Source organism: Rhamphochromis longiceps, linkage group LG15 (genome assembly GCF_057381845.1).
Source record: "Rhamphochromis longiceps isolate RC_006_pf linkage group LG15, R_longiceps_female_GT1.1, whole genome shotgun sequence".
NCBI classification, from domain to species: domain Eukaryota; kingdom Metazoa; phylum Chordata; class Actinopteri; order Cichliformes; family Cichlidae; genus Rhamphochromis; species Rhamphochromis longiceps.
In genome coordinates this window covers 24,463,508-24,482,630 of record NC_140571.1, presented here as the reverse complement: position 1 = coordinate 24,482,630, position 19,123 = coordinate 24,463,508, and the positions used below count along the sequence as shown (strand labels likewise).

Sequence of the window (19,123 nt, the reverse complement as noted above, 5' to 3'; positions counted from 1 at the left end):
TTTGGTTTTAAGATTTGACTTTTTTTTAATCACTGGCAGAGTGAAACAGCTACTGGAAGAAGCATTCTCACAGAAACTTTCTGTCTCTGAATTAAAGTTAATAAACAGGTTATTAACGGGGTTTTTTAATATGTCTTGTGCTTTAGGAAACTGTATTGCCACACCACGTAGACACAGTCAGAAAAACCTGCTGAAGTTCAAGCCAAGCATCGGAGGAGGAAAGAAATCTGATTTACACTACATTGCACTCAGTATGGTTGTTAGTGCCAGATAGGCTGGTCTGGACATTACAGAAACTGCTGATCTGCTGGGATTTTTCTAAGGCCATTTCTAAGGTTCACAGAGGATGGTCTGAACAAGAGAAAATATGCAGTCCTCTGGGCAAAAATGCCTTGTTGATGTCAGAGGTCTTAGGGGAATGGCAGACTGCTTTGAGCAGACAGGAAAGAAACAGGAACTCAAATAATTACTCATTACAACCAAAGAAGGCAATATCTGTATGCGCAACAGGTCCAATCTTGAAGCAAATGTGCTCCAGCAGCAGAAGGCCACACCAGCTACCACTCCTGTCAGCTAAGAACGGGAAACTGAGGCTACCGTTCACACTGGCTCACTGGGCTGGTATTGTATTGTAGAATCAGTATTTGGTGAAAACAACATAAAGCATGGATCCATCTAGCGTTGTAACAGCAGTTCAGGCTGCTGCTGGTGTTGGAGATATTTCCATAGCACACTTTGGGCCCCTTAGTACCAAATGAGCAATGTTTAAGCCTGAGCAGTGATTATTGATGAGTAGGGTGTGTCACGATCTAGCAGGATAACACACCCTGTCACAAAACTCATCTCCACCGGGTTTCTAAAACATGACAGGGAGTTCGCTATACATGGATGACGTCCACAGTTACCAGATGTCAATCCAATAGAGCATCTTTGGAATGTCATGAAACAAGAGATTCTCATCACGGATGTGCAGGACCTGTGTGAGGCTATCACATCAACTTTCCAGCACCTCGCTGAAGCTACGCTACACTATGAAGAATTATAGCAGCTCTGTGGGTTAAAATAGGGTCCAGTCTTGTACTAGTGAGGTGTACCTAATAAAGTGGCTACTTAATGTGTAATTTCTTTCAATCCCTATCCCTGATTAAACTAATGTTGTTTTATGAGCAAAGGCTTCAGACTAGCTTCTATGAGAAGAAGAAGGAGATAATAGTAATGGCCCATCTTTCATCATTTAGGAACAGTGAAAATGTATAACCAGATCCTTTTTGTTAAACATATGTCCACATACGAATGAGTCAGTATTTTATTCTGATCACAACAAAGATAACAATATTACACTGACGTTGCTTTTCGACTGATAGCTTCGTATTTGCTGCAGCTCAGGTCTGCTCTCAGTAACATGATCAGCTCTATAACAGCACCACCAGAGGACGCTCTTCACCTGGATTTCAGATCAGCAGCAGCTCGAACCTGTTGCATCGTCACTGTGTGTAAGCGTGGTGAACAGCGCTCTCTAGAGGTTCACTGCAGCATTACAGAGACACCAACTCTCAGATACATTCAGAAGTTTAACTCGTCTTCAGAGACTTTGTTCCCTGCCTCAGACAGAACGGGCTGCCATGTTCTCGGGCTGCAGGGTGGAAGAGGTGGAGGAGGCAAAGGAGCAGTGCATGATGAGACAGAAGGGCTCGTGGGCTCTAAGAGCTTCGGTCAGCAGGTGCTGCTCCTCTGACAGAGAATCCACCTGGAGATGAATTCACTCTGTTACTGCTGTGTAAAAGCAATGGAGGTACACCAGAACTATTTGCTTTCATTTCTGCTGTGTTTTATGCATTTCATACAAACAGGACTTGCTGCTGTTTGTATAAAATAAAATTGTCTATAAAAGACGAACAGAGACAGAATTAGCAGTGTGTTTACCTCTCTCCTCAACTTCCTGTTCCTCTGCTCTAGCAGCTCACAGGCCTGGAGGTGAAGAGGGGGAAACAATGTGGGAAATACATGTTACATTAAAAAACAAAAGCTTTCATATGAATAAAAAAAAAATATTTATTTGAAAACAAAAGCTAGACTGAACATTTCATCTTTGGGGTATTTTGATTGGGATTGTAACTTTGGAAATGTGATTTTTGCATAGACACATAAATGTGGCTGCCACACATTCATTGCATAAATGCACAATGGGATTTTTATTGCTGCAGTCCCAGCTTGTAAGCACTCAGTCATCTCTGGATTTGAGAATATGGAGACAGAGAAATCAGAGAGCACTCTCCTTGCCCTATTTCAAAAGCCAACAAACAGTCAGGAGACACGCATCACTTTTTTTTTTATTAATAAATTAAAAAAAAAAAAAAAAGCTATAAAAGTAATATTAATTAACTCAATTTCACTTCATATTTTTATCCCGGTGGTCCACATGTAAATTTGCTCTTCAACTGTCAGTTTGCTTTAAACCAGCAGCTTCAAGCAAGAAAGGACCTGTCAAAATACTCACTCTAGTTTATCAGCCACATACAGCCCAATTTGATCTGAACTGTAGTAAAACCTAAAACAGTTTGAGAAACAAAACAGCCAGCCAGAAACACTCCAGCTGTAAATCAAAGAAACGTGTTGGCATGGTCGTTGGTTTAACCACCTCACTTTAGCCGATGTGTTATGGTCAGTAACAAGTCTGTAAAGGTGAGCGGGCGGTCATCTGGCTGTGATGAAATTAACGTCTCAGACAACCAGTCTCAAAGACACAATCTGTTCTCAGTGACTTGCAAAATAAACCTTCATGGAGGAAAAAAATACAGTGCAAAAAATATTTGCAACATTTTGCAAACCTGTTAAGAGCCCAAAAATAGACCTTTTGGTGGGCCACTTTGGGCCCAAGTGCCATATGTTTGACACACCGACTTAATGCATATATCAGAATCTGATCAGCAGAAATACGTTCACCCACCTCGTGCAGCAGGTCGGCTCTCTGAGTTTGTCTTTTGCGGCTCTTCTGAGCTGCAACTCTGTTCTTCTCTCTCCTCTTCATCCTCCGCCCCTCATCCTCCGAACACTGACACAAACAAACAAACACTATAATCCGTTGACACGTTCTACAATTGTGATATTTTACGTCTCGTTTTTTACTGCTTAACCAGAGTTTGTTTGTGCAGATTCATGTGAGGACACTGGCAGCGTTACATCACATATCTGCCTATTTCTCACACAACCTCCATGTGAAGCACCGAGGGCGACCATAGCGATATCAGCCTATATACACAAGATGATGTTTTAAACCATCTTTAAAACCTCTTGACCCTTGACCTCCCCGTGGATTAATAGGAAGGTAAACAGTAAAAAAACAAACCTAAATGTACACGTGTTAAGAAAAAACACGATGACGTGATCTTTCTTACCTCCCATCCTTCACAGAGCTGGTTGGTGCTGATGTTATTCTGTTGAGACTGGCATGAAAAACCAGAGACTGACATCACAGGGTTTAAAATCAAAACCTAAAAGGAAAGACGACGGTGTTCTTAACACTGGTTCTGTCAGGAGACTGATAGGTGTGTGTGTGTGTGTGTGTGTGCTGGGCACTGAGTCCAGTCAAGTTCAAACACACTGGGTAGAAAACTAGCTCGAGTTTCACTTCAGCTTACTTTTCAATTTCGCTGCCTTTTTTAAAGAAGTGGCGAGCACAGTTAATGTAAGTCACGTGACTTGTGGGGCCCCATGGTTAACCTGTATTTAGCATATGGAAGAAGTCTGTCTTCAGGACTACCAGACAGCCAACTGAGATAATCAACAGACGAAGCAGATTCTATTTAAAAACAACAAACTGGTGAGACGCAGGACTTTCACCCTGGAGGTTAGGGTTCAGCTACTGTTTACACTCACACATTAGATTTATGCACCAAAACTATTTGGTTAGATTTACAGAATGAAATGTTGTGCATTAAAATACACACTTCTTCCATTCATAAACATGTTTTAAAGTTTCTGTTTTTACTGTGCGCACAGATCATTCCCATATTCTGCAGGTGACAACTATAAATCCACTACTTACAGTTTCTCTCAGTTAAAGTTTTGAAAAACAGAAAAGGGATTTAAAGAGTTATGACATAACAATATATTTAACTAAGCCGACAGCTTTTACGGAGTTTTAACCATAAATTTAAGGTTTATGAAGCTCTTTAAAGTGGATTAAAGTGACCACAAAGTGACCAATATGAGAAACAAGTACAAGCAAAGCCCCTGGAATTGTATTATATACACATCATGCACAAGATAACAGAAATGACATAAATGATTTCATTTGATTCAACACTAATCAGTTTTTCCTTTACAAAAATCAATTTAGACTAACAAATGAACAAATCTGATGCTGATCAAGTTGAGATAATATGCAAAAACATGCTGCACGTAACTCCACAAGATTAAACCTCTGATGCTACTTTAGTCCTTGCAAGTGGACAAACAAATCAGCCAGTTTGAGGTATTTTTATTTGTGCTTTTGACTTGCCAAACAGTATCTCTGTTGCCGCCCACACATGGAACTGAAACTTCTGTTTGGCTTCATGGAAAAGAATGATCATGTTTACACTTATTAATTTCAGCCACAGACTGGATATTAAAAAGGGATGTATCCACTTTGACACAATCTGGTATATTTTAAGGCCCCAGTGTTGCTATTTTGGCCACCACAGTGCTGGTGAAGCGCTGACAGAGAGAGCAGTGAAAAGTTTTTGGCTAAGTTTGGACGGCAAGCTGCATACAGACACAGACCAGATCATACTAAAGCTAAACCTTGTACAATTGTTAAAGAGGGTGGAGCAGGTTACAGAGAGCAAAACATTTTTGTAGCAGCTTGTAAAGCACATTTATTTCCGCTGTAAAGTTAGACATTTTAATGTGGGAGTCTATGGATGTGCTGGCTCTTGGGATCAGCCAAGTGGCCATTAGAGGAACTGCAGTGTTTGGGAATTTCACACTGGTTTAATGTTTCTTGAAGTGTCACTCGAGCTTGTCCTCTCCCACGCAGCACTCTGGTTTCTTGGCTTGGGGCACATAGCCCTCTGCGGCTGCTGCTTCCTCTACAGCTCTCTTGATTGGTTGCTTGTTTCCCATGGCTCTTTTCGCAGGAGGAAAAGGAGCCTCTGATTGGTCATTAAAACCAAACACTTCTCTGTGTATCTCCAGAGAGGCTTGGCTGGGTTTCATTTTGAGGATTTCGCATAGGCCTTCAACTTGTGTTTGCAGAGTGTTGATTGACTGTAGAAAAAAAATATGTGAGTAATGACTCCATACATGAAGGTGTGACTCTATACATGAAGGACAACTTGCTAAGAGCTTTCAGTGTGTTACCTTTATGACCTGGATGGCCTGCTTTACCACACTAGGAGCGGCTGCTGTCAAATCATTCATGATGTTCTCTGGTAAAACACACAAGAACGGCTCTGTTATCGAGGGTAAACTGCACGTCAGCTGTGTCTACAGTTAGTCTTGTCTGTCTGCTTAGGCATTGTGGAGATTTGCTGCAAAATAAAAAGAACTGTCCACACTGATTTAACACAAAGAATATCACAAAATAGTCACAGAATCATTGGAAATACTGAAACTAAACTTACTCTAGGTGTGTGCAGAAGGGAATACTGTCTGGTATAAAATTTGTAAGGAAACAGTGACTATATCTGGACAAATACTGCGGTTTTATTTATATAGGACTGGATCGAAACAACAGTTACCTTGAGTTAAAGACCCTACAATAATACAGAGAAAACCCAACAATCAAACAACCACCTACAAGTAAGCACTTAGTGACAGTGGGAAGGAAAAACTCCCTTTTAACAAGAAGAAACTGCCAGCAAAACGAGGCTCAGGGAGAGGTGGCCATCTGCTGCGACCGGTTGGGGGTGAAGGTAAGAAGACAGGACATACTGTGGAAGGCAGCCATTGATGAATAACAACTAATGATTAAAAGTAAACTGGTGGAAGAACTCATCTATTTATACACCATATAAACATATCTGCTTGAGCCATTTGCTCCTCAAGCAGATATGTTTATATGGTGTATAAATAGATGAGTTCTTCCACATTCTTCGATACCCAACATCCACAATGATGGCGAAACAACTAGTAGCTCAGTGTTCCAACATTCGAAAGAAGGGACTGCTCTCACAGCTAGAGATTGACGAGGTACAACACAAATGCTACGGCAAGGAGGAGTCAGGACGCCAGGTCAGGGGGGAGATATCATCACCCCCACCCGAGATTGGGTACATAGCCCCAAGTGCGATAGGAGAAGGATCGTTGAGTGCGAGAGGAACTGACCTGAAAAATAGGATAGCTTGAAACCTGGATCCCCCGTAGCCGGTTACCAAGATTACGTGAAGTACCCTCAGAAAGTCTGCTAGATGATGTTAATGCAGCACTACGGACAATACCTACAACCACAATTACCGACACTAACAAGCTGATCTACAATATGGCAGCAGTGATCAGTGAGATGCTTGGCTACAAGTTGAACAGCCACAAGGGGCAGTACCCTCCATGGAGAAGGAGGCTAGAGGGCAAGATCAAAGTAGCACGGAGGGAGGTTAGCCAACTAACGGAGTTGCAGAAAGCTGCGACAAAGAAGGTGCATAAGAAATACAGCAAGCTGTCCATACCTGAGGCCTTGGAAACTGCCAAGCAAAGACTCACAGCCTTGGCCAGCCGCTTGAGGAGGTACACCAGAGAGATAGAAGGCAGGAGAATAAACCAGCTGTTCTCCACAGAACCAGCAAAGGTGTACTCTCAGTGGCAAGGGAACAATAATAAGAGAACAGCACCACCAAGGCTGGAGACGGAGCAATACTGGAAGAGCATATGGGAGAAGGACGCAACCCATAACGGCAATGCTCAGTGGCTAGTGGATCTGAGGGCAGACCACAGCGACCTCCCTGAACAGGGTCCAGTAACCATCACAGTGGCAGATATCCAAGAAAGGGCCTCCAGTATGAAGAGTTGGACAGCACCAGGGCCCGACATGGTTCACGCCTACTGGCTAAAGAAGCTGACTGCACTCCACGAGCGTCTGGCAGCACAAATGAACCAGCTGCTAGTTAACGAGAGACACCCGGAATGGCTAACCGAAGGTCGGACGGTCCTGATCCCCAAGGACCCCAAGAAGGGACCGGTCCCCTCCAACTACCGACCAATAACCTGCCTCAGTACTACATGGAAGCTCCTGTCAGGCATCATATCGGCTAAGATGAACAGGCACATGGGTCAATACATGAGTGGGACACAGAAAGGAATTGGCAAGAATACCAGAGGCGCAAAACACCAGCTACTGGTAGACAGAACAGTCAGCCGAGACTGCAAGACCAGACTGACCAACCTGTGCACTGCCTGGATTGATTACAAGAAGGCCTATGACTCAATGCCCCACAGCTGGATACTGGAATGCCTAGAATTGTACAAGATCAATGGGACCCTAAGAGCCTTCATCAGGAACTCAATGGGGATGTGGCGTACAACACTAGAGGCCAACTCCAAGCCCATAGCACAAGTCACCATCAAGTGCGGGATCTACCAAGGAGATGCTCTGTCCCCACTGCTGTTCTGCATAGGCCTGAACCCCCTCAGTGAGATCATTAACAAGACTGGCTACGGATACCGACTACGGAACGGAGCAGTTGTCAGCCACCTCCTGTACATGGATGACATCAAGCTGTATGCCAAGAGTGAACGAGACATCGATTCACTGATCCACACTACCAGGCTATACAGCAATGACATTGGAATGTCGTTCGGACTGGAGAAGTGTAGTCGGATGGTAACAAAGAGAGGGAAGCTAGTCAGAACTGAGGGGATTGAACTACCAGAAGGCAACATTGCAGACATAGAGGACAGTTACAAGTACCTGGGGATCCCGCAGGCAAATGGGAACCATGAAAAGGCCGCTAGAAAGGCTGCAACCACCAAGTACCTGCAGAGGGTCAGGCAAGTCCTGAGGAGTCAGCTGAATGGTAAGAACAAGATCCGGGCCATCAACACGTACGCCCTGCCCGTGATCAGGTACCCTGCTGGGGTAATAGGCTGGCCAAAGGAGGAGATAGAAGCCACTGACATAAAGACAAGAAAGCTCCTTACCATGCATGGAGGGTTTCACCCCAAGTCCAGCACCCTGAGGCTGTACGCTAAGCGGAAGGAAGGGGGCCGGGGACTGGTGAGTGTCAGCACCACAGTCCAGGATGAGACAAGGAACAGAATACATTGGGAAGATGGCCCCAACTGACCGAGTGCTCAGTGAATACCTCAGGCAGCAGAAACCCAAGAAAGAGGAGGGAGACGAGGAACCATCATGGAAGGACAGGCCCCTGCACGGTATGTACCACCGGCAGATAGAGGAGGTGGCTGATATCCAGAAATCCTACCAGTGGCTGGACAAAGCTGGACTGAAAGACAGCACAGAGGCACTAATCATGGCAGCACAAGAACAAGCTCTGAGTACAAGATCCATAGAGGCTGGGGTCTATCACACCAGGCAAGACCCCAGGTGCAGGCTGTGTAAAGATGCCCCAGAGACAATCCAGCACATAACAGCAGGGTGCAAGATGCTAGCAGGCAAGGCATACATGGAACGCCACAACCAAGTGGCCGGCATAGTGTACAGGAACATCTGTGCCGAGTATAACCTGGAAGTCCCGAGGTCAAAATGGGAGATGCCCCCCAAGGGTGGTGGAGAATGACCGAGCTAAGATCCTGTGGGACTTCCAGATACAGACGGACAAAATGGTGGTGGCTAACCAACCGGACATAGTGGTGGTAGACAAACAGAAGAAGACGGCCGTAGTGATCGATGTAGCGGTTCCGAATGACAGCAATATCAGGAAGAAGGAACACGAGAAGCTGGAGAAATACCAAGGGCTCAGAGAAGAGCTGGAGAGGATGTGGAGGGTGAAGGTAACGGTGGTCCCCGTGGTAATCGGAGCACTAGGTGCGGTGACTCCCAAGCTAGGCGAGTGGCTCCAGCAGATCCCGGGAATAACATGGGAGATCTCTGTCCAGAAGAGCGCAGTCCTGGGAACAGCTAAGATACTGCGCAGGACCCTCAAGCTCCCAGGCCTCTGGTAGAGGACCCGAGCTTGAAGGATAAACCGCCCGCAGGGGCGTGCTGGGTGTTTTTTTTTTTTTATATATATATATATATAAACATTTTTCATGGCAACTGTATGAATGACTGTGTGACCTGCGATACTACAGTAAAACTATTGTTATCGCTTCATGAGTCATTTACAACCTGCCGATATGTTTTTATTCACAGCCTTTGCTTCATTCTACTAAAAACGGTGAACAAGAAGTACTGATGTGTTTAGGTATTTCACTTCAGTGATGCTGAAACTTTCATGTCTGCCTTGAAAAAGAACCAGTTCTTCCTAAATGCACTTTAAAATAGCAAACACCCCCTCACTGAACAAAGGGCGCTTTATGTGTTTTTCTTTTTGACTCTACACGTAACCATAAGATGTCTAAATTTACTCTCCAAAGTAAGACAGTAACACTGTCCTGAGCCAGCAGTACAGCACTCTGTAGCTGGTGCTCAGCAATTCAAGTCAGCTGCAGGTGAACAGTCACTGGTATACCTGTAAAGATTTGGGGAAGAAGCTAAAATAAAAAATGTCTGTGTCTATAGAAATGATCAGAGGCTACTACCTTGATCAGGATCTTTGACCACCTCTTGAGGTTTGATGGCCTGCTCATACAGCCCCTGAAACATGAAACAGTTTGTTTCAATCTTTAGACAAATATCTGTTCATGAAAGATTCTGTGAAATCTATAATTAGCAATAAACATTTTCTCAAAGATAGAAAATACTCTTTGCTTTGAAAAACACTTGCCACTTTTGCACTTTAGTTATTCAATATATTTGTTTATTTTTATACAAAAAACTCAAATTGAGAGTAATGCACAATAATCAGAGCTGGTAAATCAAAAAATAAACAAGGAGAAAAAAAAAGCCCCACCATGATTTTCCGTTCAGCCTTGAGGGCATGCACCACATGAGGAAGGATCTTTTTGGGGAATGTACGGCGCCTTCTTGTGGTCTCAACAATAGTATCGTCCAGGAGGCTTTCCAGATCTACAGCTTCATCCTCTGCTGAGGGTGTTGGTGGTAGAGAAACAGACAGCATAGTTGACTTAATAAAGCTTTCCTTAAAATATAATAATTGAAACAAGAGTATGAAAAGGGCGAAGGATCACCTTCATCATCGGGCGCCTCCTCCCAAGGCCGTCCATTCACCAACACGTTAGCCTGAACAGCAGCCTCAAAATTCTGCACAGTTTCAAATAAACAAACACACAATCAGTGGCAACACACATTAAAATATGATGTCAGCTGTTCAACTGCAGCAGGATCAGATCAATTTGATAACGTTTCTATTTTGGTCAACACAGGAAGCCATATTACACTTTATTTTGCAGGACTGTCCTGATTAATCTAGTCCCAAAGAAGACTACCAGGATCATTTTCAGGAAACTCTGTTGCTGTTATTATATGAACACTGTACAGTCCTCCATACAAAGGTCAAACGTTGATCACAGTTGTTTCTGTACTTAGTTCACATGAAGCTTAAAGTGGGCTACAAATAATCTGCACAACTGAAACACTGTTTTCCCCAAATTTCCATGAAAACTTGGTTTCTTCTGCTGCAGCGTGATGATGATTCAGTATGAAGCACATAGCTCGAAATACGTGGGATGCACTTACTGTGTACTTAAAATAATAGTGTGATAAAAAGACTAAAACAGTCATGCCTGTCTTTGAGGATTTAGTCAGTGCAAAAACTGACACGAGTCACAACATAAACTTCAAACGCTGCGTTGGTTACAATAAAATAATTCGTTAGAATACTGACAGCCGGCAATATCTGTAGATTGTAAGTTTATAACGCAAGTATCCACACAGCAGTCAGCACAACTTAAAACACAAAACAAACAAACACACAGTATTTACACACTCTCCATTTAATTATTCTCCATCCTAGAGCATTTAGACTACCCCTAAGTGAAATTTAGTACTGTCACCATATCAGATTTCCTCTATGTAATTTAAAAAAAAAAAATCACCATAGTGGCATTTTTTCAGCTGTCTGTCTGTTGTCTCTTTTTGGCACAGACAGTCTGTAATCATAGGTGCATAAAGGATTTGTAAAAATAACTAGATCAAAAAAATGGGGTCATCACAGCATATCATCTGTCTCCATCTCATCCTAACCCATGCATCCTCATCTTCTCTTCAACTCCATCTTCAACATCCATTGTCCAATAGAGCCATTATCCCTCCTCTGCACTTTTCCACACCATCTGTACCTCACCTTTCCAACTTTGTCTCAAAATGCTCAACCTGAGCTGTCCTTCTGATGTACTTATATCTAATTTTGTCTCATCACGTTCAACTATCATCTTTTTCCACCTCTCGCGTGCACTGTCCATTTCTTTGAAAGGTGACCCCAGGTATTTAGGCTCCTCTACCTTCGCTACATCCGCTCCTTGCATCTTCGCTGCTACACCTGCCTTCCTCTCATCCACACATATCTATCCTGTCTTGCTTCAACTGACTTTCCAGAGCATACCTCCATTTCCCCTCTTCCACCTACTCTCAGTGTGGTCTGCTAACATCACAGCCCACAGACACTAATGCCTGACCTCATAACTATTACTGGTGAGCTTAACAGATGTGGCTTAATAATATCAAGCTGTAAAGTATATATGCAAAGATTTTATAAATACGCCTTCATTAAAACAACTATCAGCGGCCTGGCATCTACAGTTTAGCATTGCCCACATCATGTTCAGTTACAGTCAATCCCAAAATGTGAGAAAGGACTCGGACTCACTGCCAGCAGCTCCTGCAGTAAAACTCGCTTCGTCTCCTCCGGAAAGTCCTCCGGCTGCCCGTCCAGAGCCGTCTTTAAAAGTTCTTTGTATTTGTTCACCTGCTCACTTACTACTTTCTTCGAGGTTACCTGGACCCTGTACTCTGGATTTGTTTCCTCACTTGGTAAGATTTCACTCTCTACAGCCTCCATCTTTACCGCCAACTTGTTTATATTTTTTTTTTTAACGCAACCCGGAACTGAACAGAAACGAACCGGTCCTTCTACCATAAATGACCGTGAAGGAACAACGTTTATTTCTGGAGGAGTGTTCCGGGATGGTTGTTAGCTATGCTACTAACGCAGAGAAGTTATTCTAATATTATTTGGTCTCTTAGCTTTTATTTGTTGATTTTCAATGGAGAATGGCTTCGTTGATTGTCACTGTCATATCTCGGCTCATGAGTTTGAAGAGGTAAATTGTCACATGTTGGAAATTATCCGTCACCTCTTCATGAACTGCAGGAAATTTGGAGCATTATTTACTCTTTTTATTTACAGTCTGATTACAGCTCCTAGCTTTATATATACTACTCAAATATAGCCTTTCTTTTACTTTTAGGATTTCGAGGATGTGATCCTGAGGACGAGGGAGGTAAGCATAATGAATTCCTTTTATACCTTCACATATGCCTTACAGATCTTGGCCATTTGAAACCTGTAGATATTTTCAGAGCCATTTGGAAATACAGCCTGAAACTACAGATGAAGAAAACGTGTAGTTGTATGTTTCATCTTGTTTCACACAAGTACAATAAGTGCAGTTTAATATAATATTTAAAATAGTAAGCATGCAGTTATGTGTGTCTATGTGTAGGCTGGTGTGAAGACTCTGGTTGCAGTTACAGAAGAAGTCGGAGAGTTTGCCCGAGTTCTCCAGCTGCAGGAAAGGTCTGCACGTCTGCAAAGCACATTGTCTGTCTCACAAACATATATTATGCTGCTTGCTTTTTATTGAGAGGACACCAAATTGAAGAAAAACGACATCAACAGCATAAAGCCTAAAAGAATCATTAAGATGAAATAAGACAGGAGAAAAAGAGACAAAATTTCAGTTATTTGCTGATGAAATAAATACAACTATCCAGGAACTTAGGTGCAACTAAAGGTTAGGTTTTCTGAACTAATATTTGTATAGTAAAAGTACACAGACACACTGAGGTGCGCTCACAGTAAGAACAGAGCTTGTGTTACTTTTCCTCTAAAGTCAGTCATGCAGAGTGTAAAGAAAACAAATGTGTATATACTGTTCTGCACAGCTGTTCACAGCTGGAAAGCATTGCATTTATTATCTTTGATGTTATGTTGAATTCCTTTCTCACAGCTATCCAGATCTCGTGGCTCCGTGTTTTGGCATCCATCCGCTGCAGGCTGCCGAGGGCCCTCAGCAGCGCAGCGTGAAACCTCAGGTAGTGAACCAATGTGTAGCGCATCTGTCTTTTAAATATTTTACTTAAATAATCATGAAAAAATGGGAAGGAAATCTGTATCCAGACTGTATCCAGTGATTCATGTAGTTTGCTTACTATGGTAGAAATCTGCTTTAATTCTTCATGGCAGCAATTCAACCAGGTGCTTGAAGTATTCCTCAGAGATTTTGGTCCAAGATAGCATTATCCATCCAGTACAGATTTGTTGGCTGCAGATCCATGATATGAATCTCCTGTTCCACCGCACCACACCCTAAAGTGCTCTGTTGGATTGAGATCTGGTGACTGTGGAGGACATTTGCATACATGTTCAAGAAACTAGTTTGACAAGGATGTACCAACCAGCTTGAAGCAACCATCAACAGACAGGCACACTGTGGTCATAAAGGGATGGAAATGGTCAGCAACAGTAATCAGAAAGGCTGTGATGTTTAAAGGATGTTCAATCTGTTCTAAGGTGGTGCAACGTGTCAAACCATTACACCACCGCAGACTTGAACAGTTAATACAAGGCAGGATCCATTTCATGTTGTTTATACCAAATTCTGGCTTTCTGTTTTTCAAATTTATTGTTGTTTAATTTTAGCGTCAGTTTTCCTTTCTTCGCTGACGGGAGCGGCAGCCCATCAGAAACAGAATGCTTATTAATCCCTAAGGAAATGATGTAATCAGACCACCATTGTGGTCTTCTGCTACGCATTTGCTTCAAGTATCTGTGAGTGCTTGTCTGTGTGCTCAGAGATGCTCTTCTGCACACTTTAGCTATAACAAGTGGTTGTTTGAGTTATTGTTGCAGCAGTCTGGCCATTCTTCTTTGATCACTGTCATTAACGTCACATTTAAACTCACAGAACTGCTGCACACTGGTTGTTTTCTCCTTTTCAGACTATTCTCTGTAAACCCTGAAGATGGTGTGGGAAATTTCCAGTAGATCAGTGTTTGCTGAATACCCAGAAAAATATTTTTTTAATGTTTTTTTTTTTTTTTTTTCTTTTTTAAACCTCACCTTTAATAAAGAAATATGTTCTACAGGATCTGGACGTCGCCCTTCCACACTTCTATAATCACAAAGAACGCCTGGTCGCTGTTGGAGAGGTAGACTTTTAACCTCTAACTGAACCTTATAATAATCTCTTTTATTAAACTATTTTTAATTTTTCTGCGGATTTAATAAAACATGTTTATATGTCTAAGCTAAACGTCTTTTTAAATTGACTAAGAAGTGTGCTGCATCTCAGACTCCATGGAATGGAGCTCAGTAGGAAAAAGTTTAACCAAAGTTTTATATAATAAATAATTCCATGACTGGAAGACTTCATAGATAATTTAAGTTATATCAGCTTCTGAAGGCTTAAGGGTGGTCATGGATTCAACTGTTACAAACACACACACTAACACACACTGTGTCTGCCCCATGTTAAAAAAATCTTTACATTGTTAACGTAACCTGTCTTGAAGCAAAGCAGATTAAACTTGTTAAAAGCCCCGATTTACCTGCTAATCTCGCTTGTAAGAAAAGGTTAATGCACACGGTCAGTAACAATCTTTCTCAGGCTCACAGACAGTCACACACACTAACTGCTCTCCAGCAGGCGCTGATGGTGCAGGGAATTTCTACATGGTCTCAATGAGGAATGTGTGTTTTTTCAGCACATTTCAGGCGTCACAGGGCTAAATCGACACTCTCCTACTGCTGTTTCCAGCTGTTGGATTAGGTTGGAGACGTAGAGCTCCATCCTCTGCTTCACTGAGCACATTTTAGTTCAGCTACAGTTTGAATCTGTAGCCTTTTCCCTCATATCTGGTCTGGCAGTTTTTTCTTTAATCTGCGGATGCTTGAGTGGTTGAGGGTACTTTGTGGTTTTAGGTTGAGCAATCAAACCAGTTTGACTCGACTTCATTTGGACATAAGCTCTGTGAGAACTGACTCACTTGAGAGATGGCGACTTAAACCTCTTCCTTGCCAGAGGCTCATGCACCAGAGCAGGTGTCAGTTTTTAAGGTGGCACACACAAATCCAATGTAGCATTTGGTGCGCCTCATTTCTGTTTCTTATAGAAATTTCTTATGTTTCTTCTCTTATGAAACTTAATCAGTAACGATTCACTGACATAGATCAAAGTTGAGAGTTTAAAGAGCGAACCTGAGACCAAGGTTTAGTTTCTACCGTAGCATGCATAAACCCTTTGAATACTGAACTTGTAGATCAGTGCGTTAAATGTTTATGTCAAGTTAATGGTGAGCATTAAGATGCTAGTCTGAGTGTACCTTTTCAGGAAATGAAATTTTGATTAAATTTGTTCTAAAAACGACTTAAAATTTGGAACGATCATAGTGAAAAAGAAATGCAAAGTGATTCTGGTCTTCTAAAACTTTTCCTACATTAATAGTAGTCTGGGATGGGATGACTGATTTAAAAAAAAAAGTATTTATTTTTTACGATTTGGGCTTGGGGTGTGTAAGGTCCTACTTTCAAATCCCGGATCAGCCCCAAACTTTTACGTACTCTTAAAGGGTCCAGGGGATGAGGGAAATATCTAAAGGAGACGTGGGAGGCAAAATGGTTAAATTAAAGGGTTTTATTAATGTTTTTATTAGTAATTCAACTAAAAGAGACGGACAAGCCCTATCACATTTTAAAGAAGGAAAACGACAAAACCCAGTAGTTGGTCAATAAACTGAAAAGTAAGTCAAAAAAGGGTTAGTCACCGAAACACACTCCTCTCCACAGAGCAGGCCACCTACAAAACCCAACAAGGCTCTTTGGCACTAGACCTGACCTGTCTCTGGTCCTAATTGCTGATTAGAGTCAGCTGTGCAAAAAGGGTGGCACCTACGGTAGGAGAGAGCAGGACACACCCACACAAGTTCAATTTCACAGGAGGCCCTGCTAGGGCCATAACAGCCTTCTTTTAATTTTTCAGATTGGTTTAGACTTCACTCCCTGGTGCGCCCCGACTCAGCAGGACAGAGATGACCAAGTGACCGTCTTCATCAAACAGCTCAGCATCGCCAAGGAGCTGGACTTACCTGTGTGAGGACTAATTAAAATAGCTGTTGTTAGAGTTCAAATTCAAGTTCTTTCCCTTTTCACAAATATAACACAGGGTTTATATTTGTGTACTCCACTGTGTTGAATTCCATTGTTTCATTGCTTTAAGGTTTGAACTTTTAAAGTGTTTGAACTTTTAAATGACGGATTTCATTTAACACATTTTAGGACCAAACAAGATCTTATAGCTTAAAGAAGTCCTAGTGCATCAAGACTCAGTGTAAACATGAATGAACAAATCATGCAGAGTCCAAGAATAAAAATATGAAGCTCACATTGAGCTTTTTACCCCGAGCCTGTGTTTCCCAGAAATAATCAAACAGTCAGTCTGCCGAGCATGCACAAGTCGCTAAGTGAAGGTTTTTAATCCACATAGAAGTCTGTGTAACGTGTCGATTGTGAATTTCTGTTCAGGAACATCCACTCCAGATCAGCTGCTAGGGTCACGATTGAGACCATGAAGGAACAAGGTGAGTGTTAGATTCCAGCGAACCGTGCAGACATCTGAACGTTATCTCATGTTCTGTTTTTCTGTCAGGCATCAGCCGAGCTCTGCTTCATAACTTTGCGGGGAAGCCATCGGTCGCTCTGGAAGGTGTGAAGGCGGGCTACCTCTTCTCTTTTCCCCCCGCCGTCTGCAGAAGCAAACAGGTGAGATGAAAAATGTCGTCCTGTGGAAAAACATTTTTTAACATTTTTTGCTGAGTCACCTGAATAAACAGTTTTAGTACCGCCACACAGAGAGACAAGTTAATCAAGCAGATCCCATTGGAGCACATTTGTCTTGAGACCGACTCTCCTGCCCTCGGGCTTCACCAGCATGTAAGTTTTAAAGGCTTTAAAGTCATCATCATATTGAGACACAGCGCCACAAGTGCAGACATGTTTAATCTGTCTTTTGTCTGCCAGGTGAGGAATGAGCCCGCTAACATCATCCTGCCATGTCGCTACATCGCCGATGTCAAAGGTCTCCCTCCAGAAACTGTTCGGCTGGTCACCGCACACAATGCATACAGACTCTTCCCCAAAGCTAAAACACGCTGACAGTGACATGAGCGTGATTTCGAAATCCAAGGCTCACCCAGTGTGTGACGTCATGGAAAAGATAACTCCCTTTACTACTTAGGGGTGAATCAATTTTTTAATATAAATTTATTTTGCCCAAAACGCCAGAATCTCAGGTTAAACCTCACAAAATTTCAACAACCACCAAACAGCTAAAACAGTAAATGCGAGCAGGAACACGGATTCTGCACAAAGACGTAAACACAAAGCGCGGACCTGCTGACGAATCAGTGAGATGTCGCCTTTCTCACCCGACGGCACGGACACGTTCGGGGCTGAAAGCGGTCGCGCTTTGTGTTTACGCCCTTTTTGCGCTGATTCTAAAGCTGTTAGTTTTATCTCTCTCCAAATATATTGACTGAACCAGCAGCAAAAGAAGATCCAAACGCTTCACATAAACAGTGTCATGAATTCACTCTGACTTTTGCCGTTTTGCTTCCACCACGATAAAATCACACTTCATGCACAGCTCTCTCTCTCTCTCTGTACTGTTTTCTGCATTATTCGCTTGCTTGTTACACAAGTCTACCGTTGTTTACAGCGCTGTCGGCCGCTGTTTCCCCCCCCCCCCCCCCCCCCCCCCCCCTCTTTAATTACTTCCAAAAAGAAAACGTAATTTCTGCCGTTCAAATAGGCTTCTGAACAAATTTAAACTTCTTAAATTATGCAAAACGCTTAGCCGTGTCTCTAATAAAACCTCTGTAACTTCAGAGGTAATGTTCATATGTTGATTAATGTTTTTCTTTTGTTTTTGATCTACTGCAGCATATTTTTATAAAATCCCAGGCCAGGAAAATCACCTTCATGTTTTTCTGTGTTTTATCTTCAGCTACTTTGACACAAAGCCATCTGCTCTGATGCTCACACCTATATATAATATTTCTGACTGTCTGAGGCAAAATTTCCCAGATTCAAATCGAATCGAATTGAATCGAATCGATTCGGGACCTTGTGAATCGGAATCTAATCGATTCTAGAGATCAGTGACGATGCCCTATTACTACTGTCCGCCTCTCAGTGTTTCACTGCGAGGCTGTGAACTTTTTTAAACACGTGATGAACACTGCTAACGTTTGAATATCAGAAAGGTTTTTCTTTACTTTTGAGGGTTTTTTTTAAGTTTCACACAAGCTAGAAGCTTTTTGCAAAGTCTTGCAGATGATTTTAATAATTAATGAGATGTGTCTTTCTTGACCAAAGCGAGTGATGCATGGAAATTATTTTTTAAAAATGAGTTTTTAATTTCGGTACTGTCAATAACAAGTACAATCAAATCTTTTAAGACCTCATGTGCCATGATCTCCAGCGTATTTGGGGTTTTGTATCACGTCATATATTAGTTGTGAAAATAAAATATTGAAAGTTGCCCCACGTCTGGGTCCCTGGTGTATCTGCAGTATGAGCTCAGGTCATCTTCTAAGGCTGCAGCTCTCTAGACCAGGTGAGTTTTATCTGGAAGAGAAGAGACAGATCTCAGGAGTCAACAGCTGCTCATTTTCTTTTTGATCACTTTATAGAAAATCAAATAATACGGCTGTTCTCAAACTTGTTTTTCAAACAAGTTCTATTGAACATTAACAAAACAATACTTAAGTAGAATTTCAGTTAAATAAAAGCAAGAAGAATAGCATCAGTTTTGTTTTCCTCCATAAATCATTGATACAGCATAGTTC

General features: G+C 42.2%; 3 protein-coding genes across 6 annotated transcripts; 1 reads left to right on the top strand and 2 right to left on the bottom strand.

Moving 5' to 3' along the window:
- Window positions 1-1,366: 1,366 nt before the first annotated feature.
- batf3 (basic leucine zipper transcription factor, ATF-like 3) lies at window positions 1,367-4,314 on the bottom strand. Its single transcript, XM_085381956.1, has 4 exons — window positions 3,396-4,314; window positions 2,948-3,052; window positions 1,924-1,968; window positions 1,367-1,747 (listed from the first exon to the last, which is right to left on the bottom strand). The coding sequence occupies exons 1-4, from the start codon at window positions 3,468-3,470 to the stop codon at window positions 1,604-1,606; spliced, it is 369 nt and encodes a 122-aa protein (XP_085238082.1). The 5' UTR covers window positions 3,471-4,314; the 3' UTR covers window positions 1,367-1,603.
- Window positions 4,315-4,464: 150 nt separating this feature from the next.
- On the bottom strand, window positions 4,465-12,104 carry nsl1 (NSL1 component of MIS12 kinetochore complex). Of its 2 annotated transcripts, none has more exons than XM_085381950.1 (6): window positions 11,865-12,104; window positions 10,228-10,300; window positions 9,990-10,123; window positions 9,679-9,733; window positions 5,344-5,411; window positions 4,465-5,250 (listed from the first exon to the last, which is right to left on the bottom strand). In XM_085381950.1, exons 1-6 carry the CDS (start codon window positions 12,054-12,056, stop codon window positions 4,993-4,995), a joined length of 780 nt encoding a protein of 259 aa, XP_085238076.1. In that variant the 5' UTR covers window positions 12,057-12,104; the 3' UTR covers window positions 4,465-4,992. The 2 variants fall into 2 exon arrangements, with proteins under 2 accessions (XP_085238076.1, XP_085238077.1); XM_085381951.1 differs by having other exon boundaries at window positions 9,990-10,120; window positions 11,865-12,103.
- A 46-nt stretch (window positions 12,105-12,150) lies between these two features.
- On the top strand, window positions 12,151-19,110 carry tatdn3 (TatD DNase domain containing 3). Of its 3 annotated transcripts, none has more exons than XM_085381955.1 (10): window positions 12,151-12,318; window positions 12,466-12,498; window positions 12,721-12,794; window positions 13,228-13,312; window positions 14,366-14,428; window positions 16,258-16,367; window positions 16,800-16,855; window positions 16,924-17,036; window positions 17,114-17,207; window positions 17,295-17,434. In XM_085381955.1, the coding sequence occupies exons 1-9, from the start codon at window positions 12,262-12,264 to the stop codon at window positions 17,171-17,173; spliced, it is 651 nt and encodes a 216-aa protein (XP_085238081.1). In that variant the 5' UTR covers window positions 12,151-12,261; the 3' UTR covers window positions 17,174-17,207; window positions 17,295-17,434. The 3 variants fall into 3 exon arrangements, with proteins under 3 accessions (XP_085238081.1, XP_085238079.1, XP_085238078.1); XM_085381952.1 differs by having other exon boundaries at window positions 12,152-12,318; window positions 17,127-17,207; window positions 17,295-19,102; XM_085381953.1 differs by lacking the exon at window positions 14,366-14,428 and having other exon boundaries at window positions 17,127-17,207; window positions 17,295-19,110.
- The last annotated feature ends 13 nt before the right edge of the window (window positions 19,111-19,123 follow it).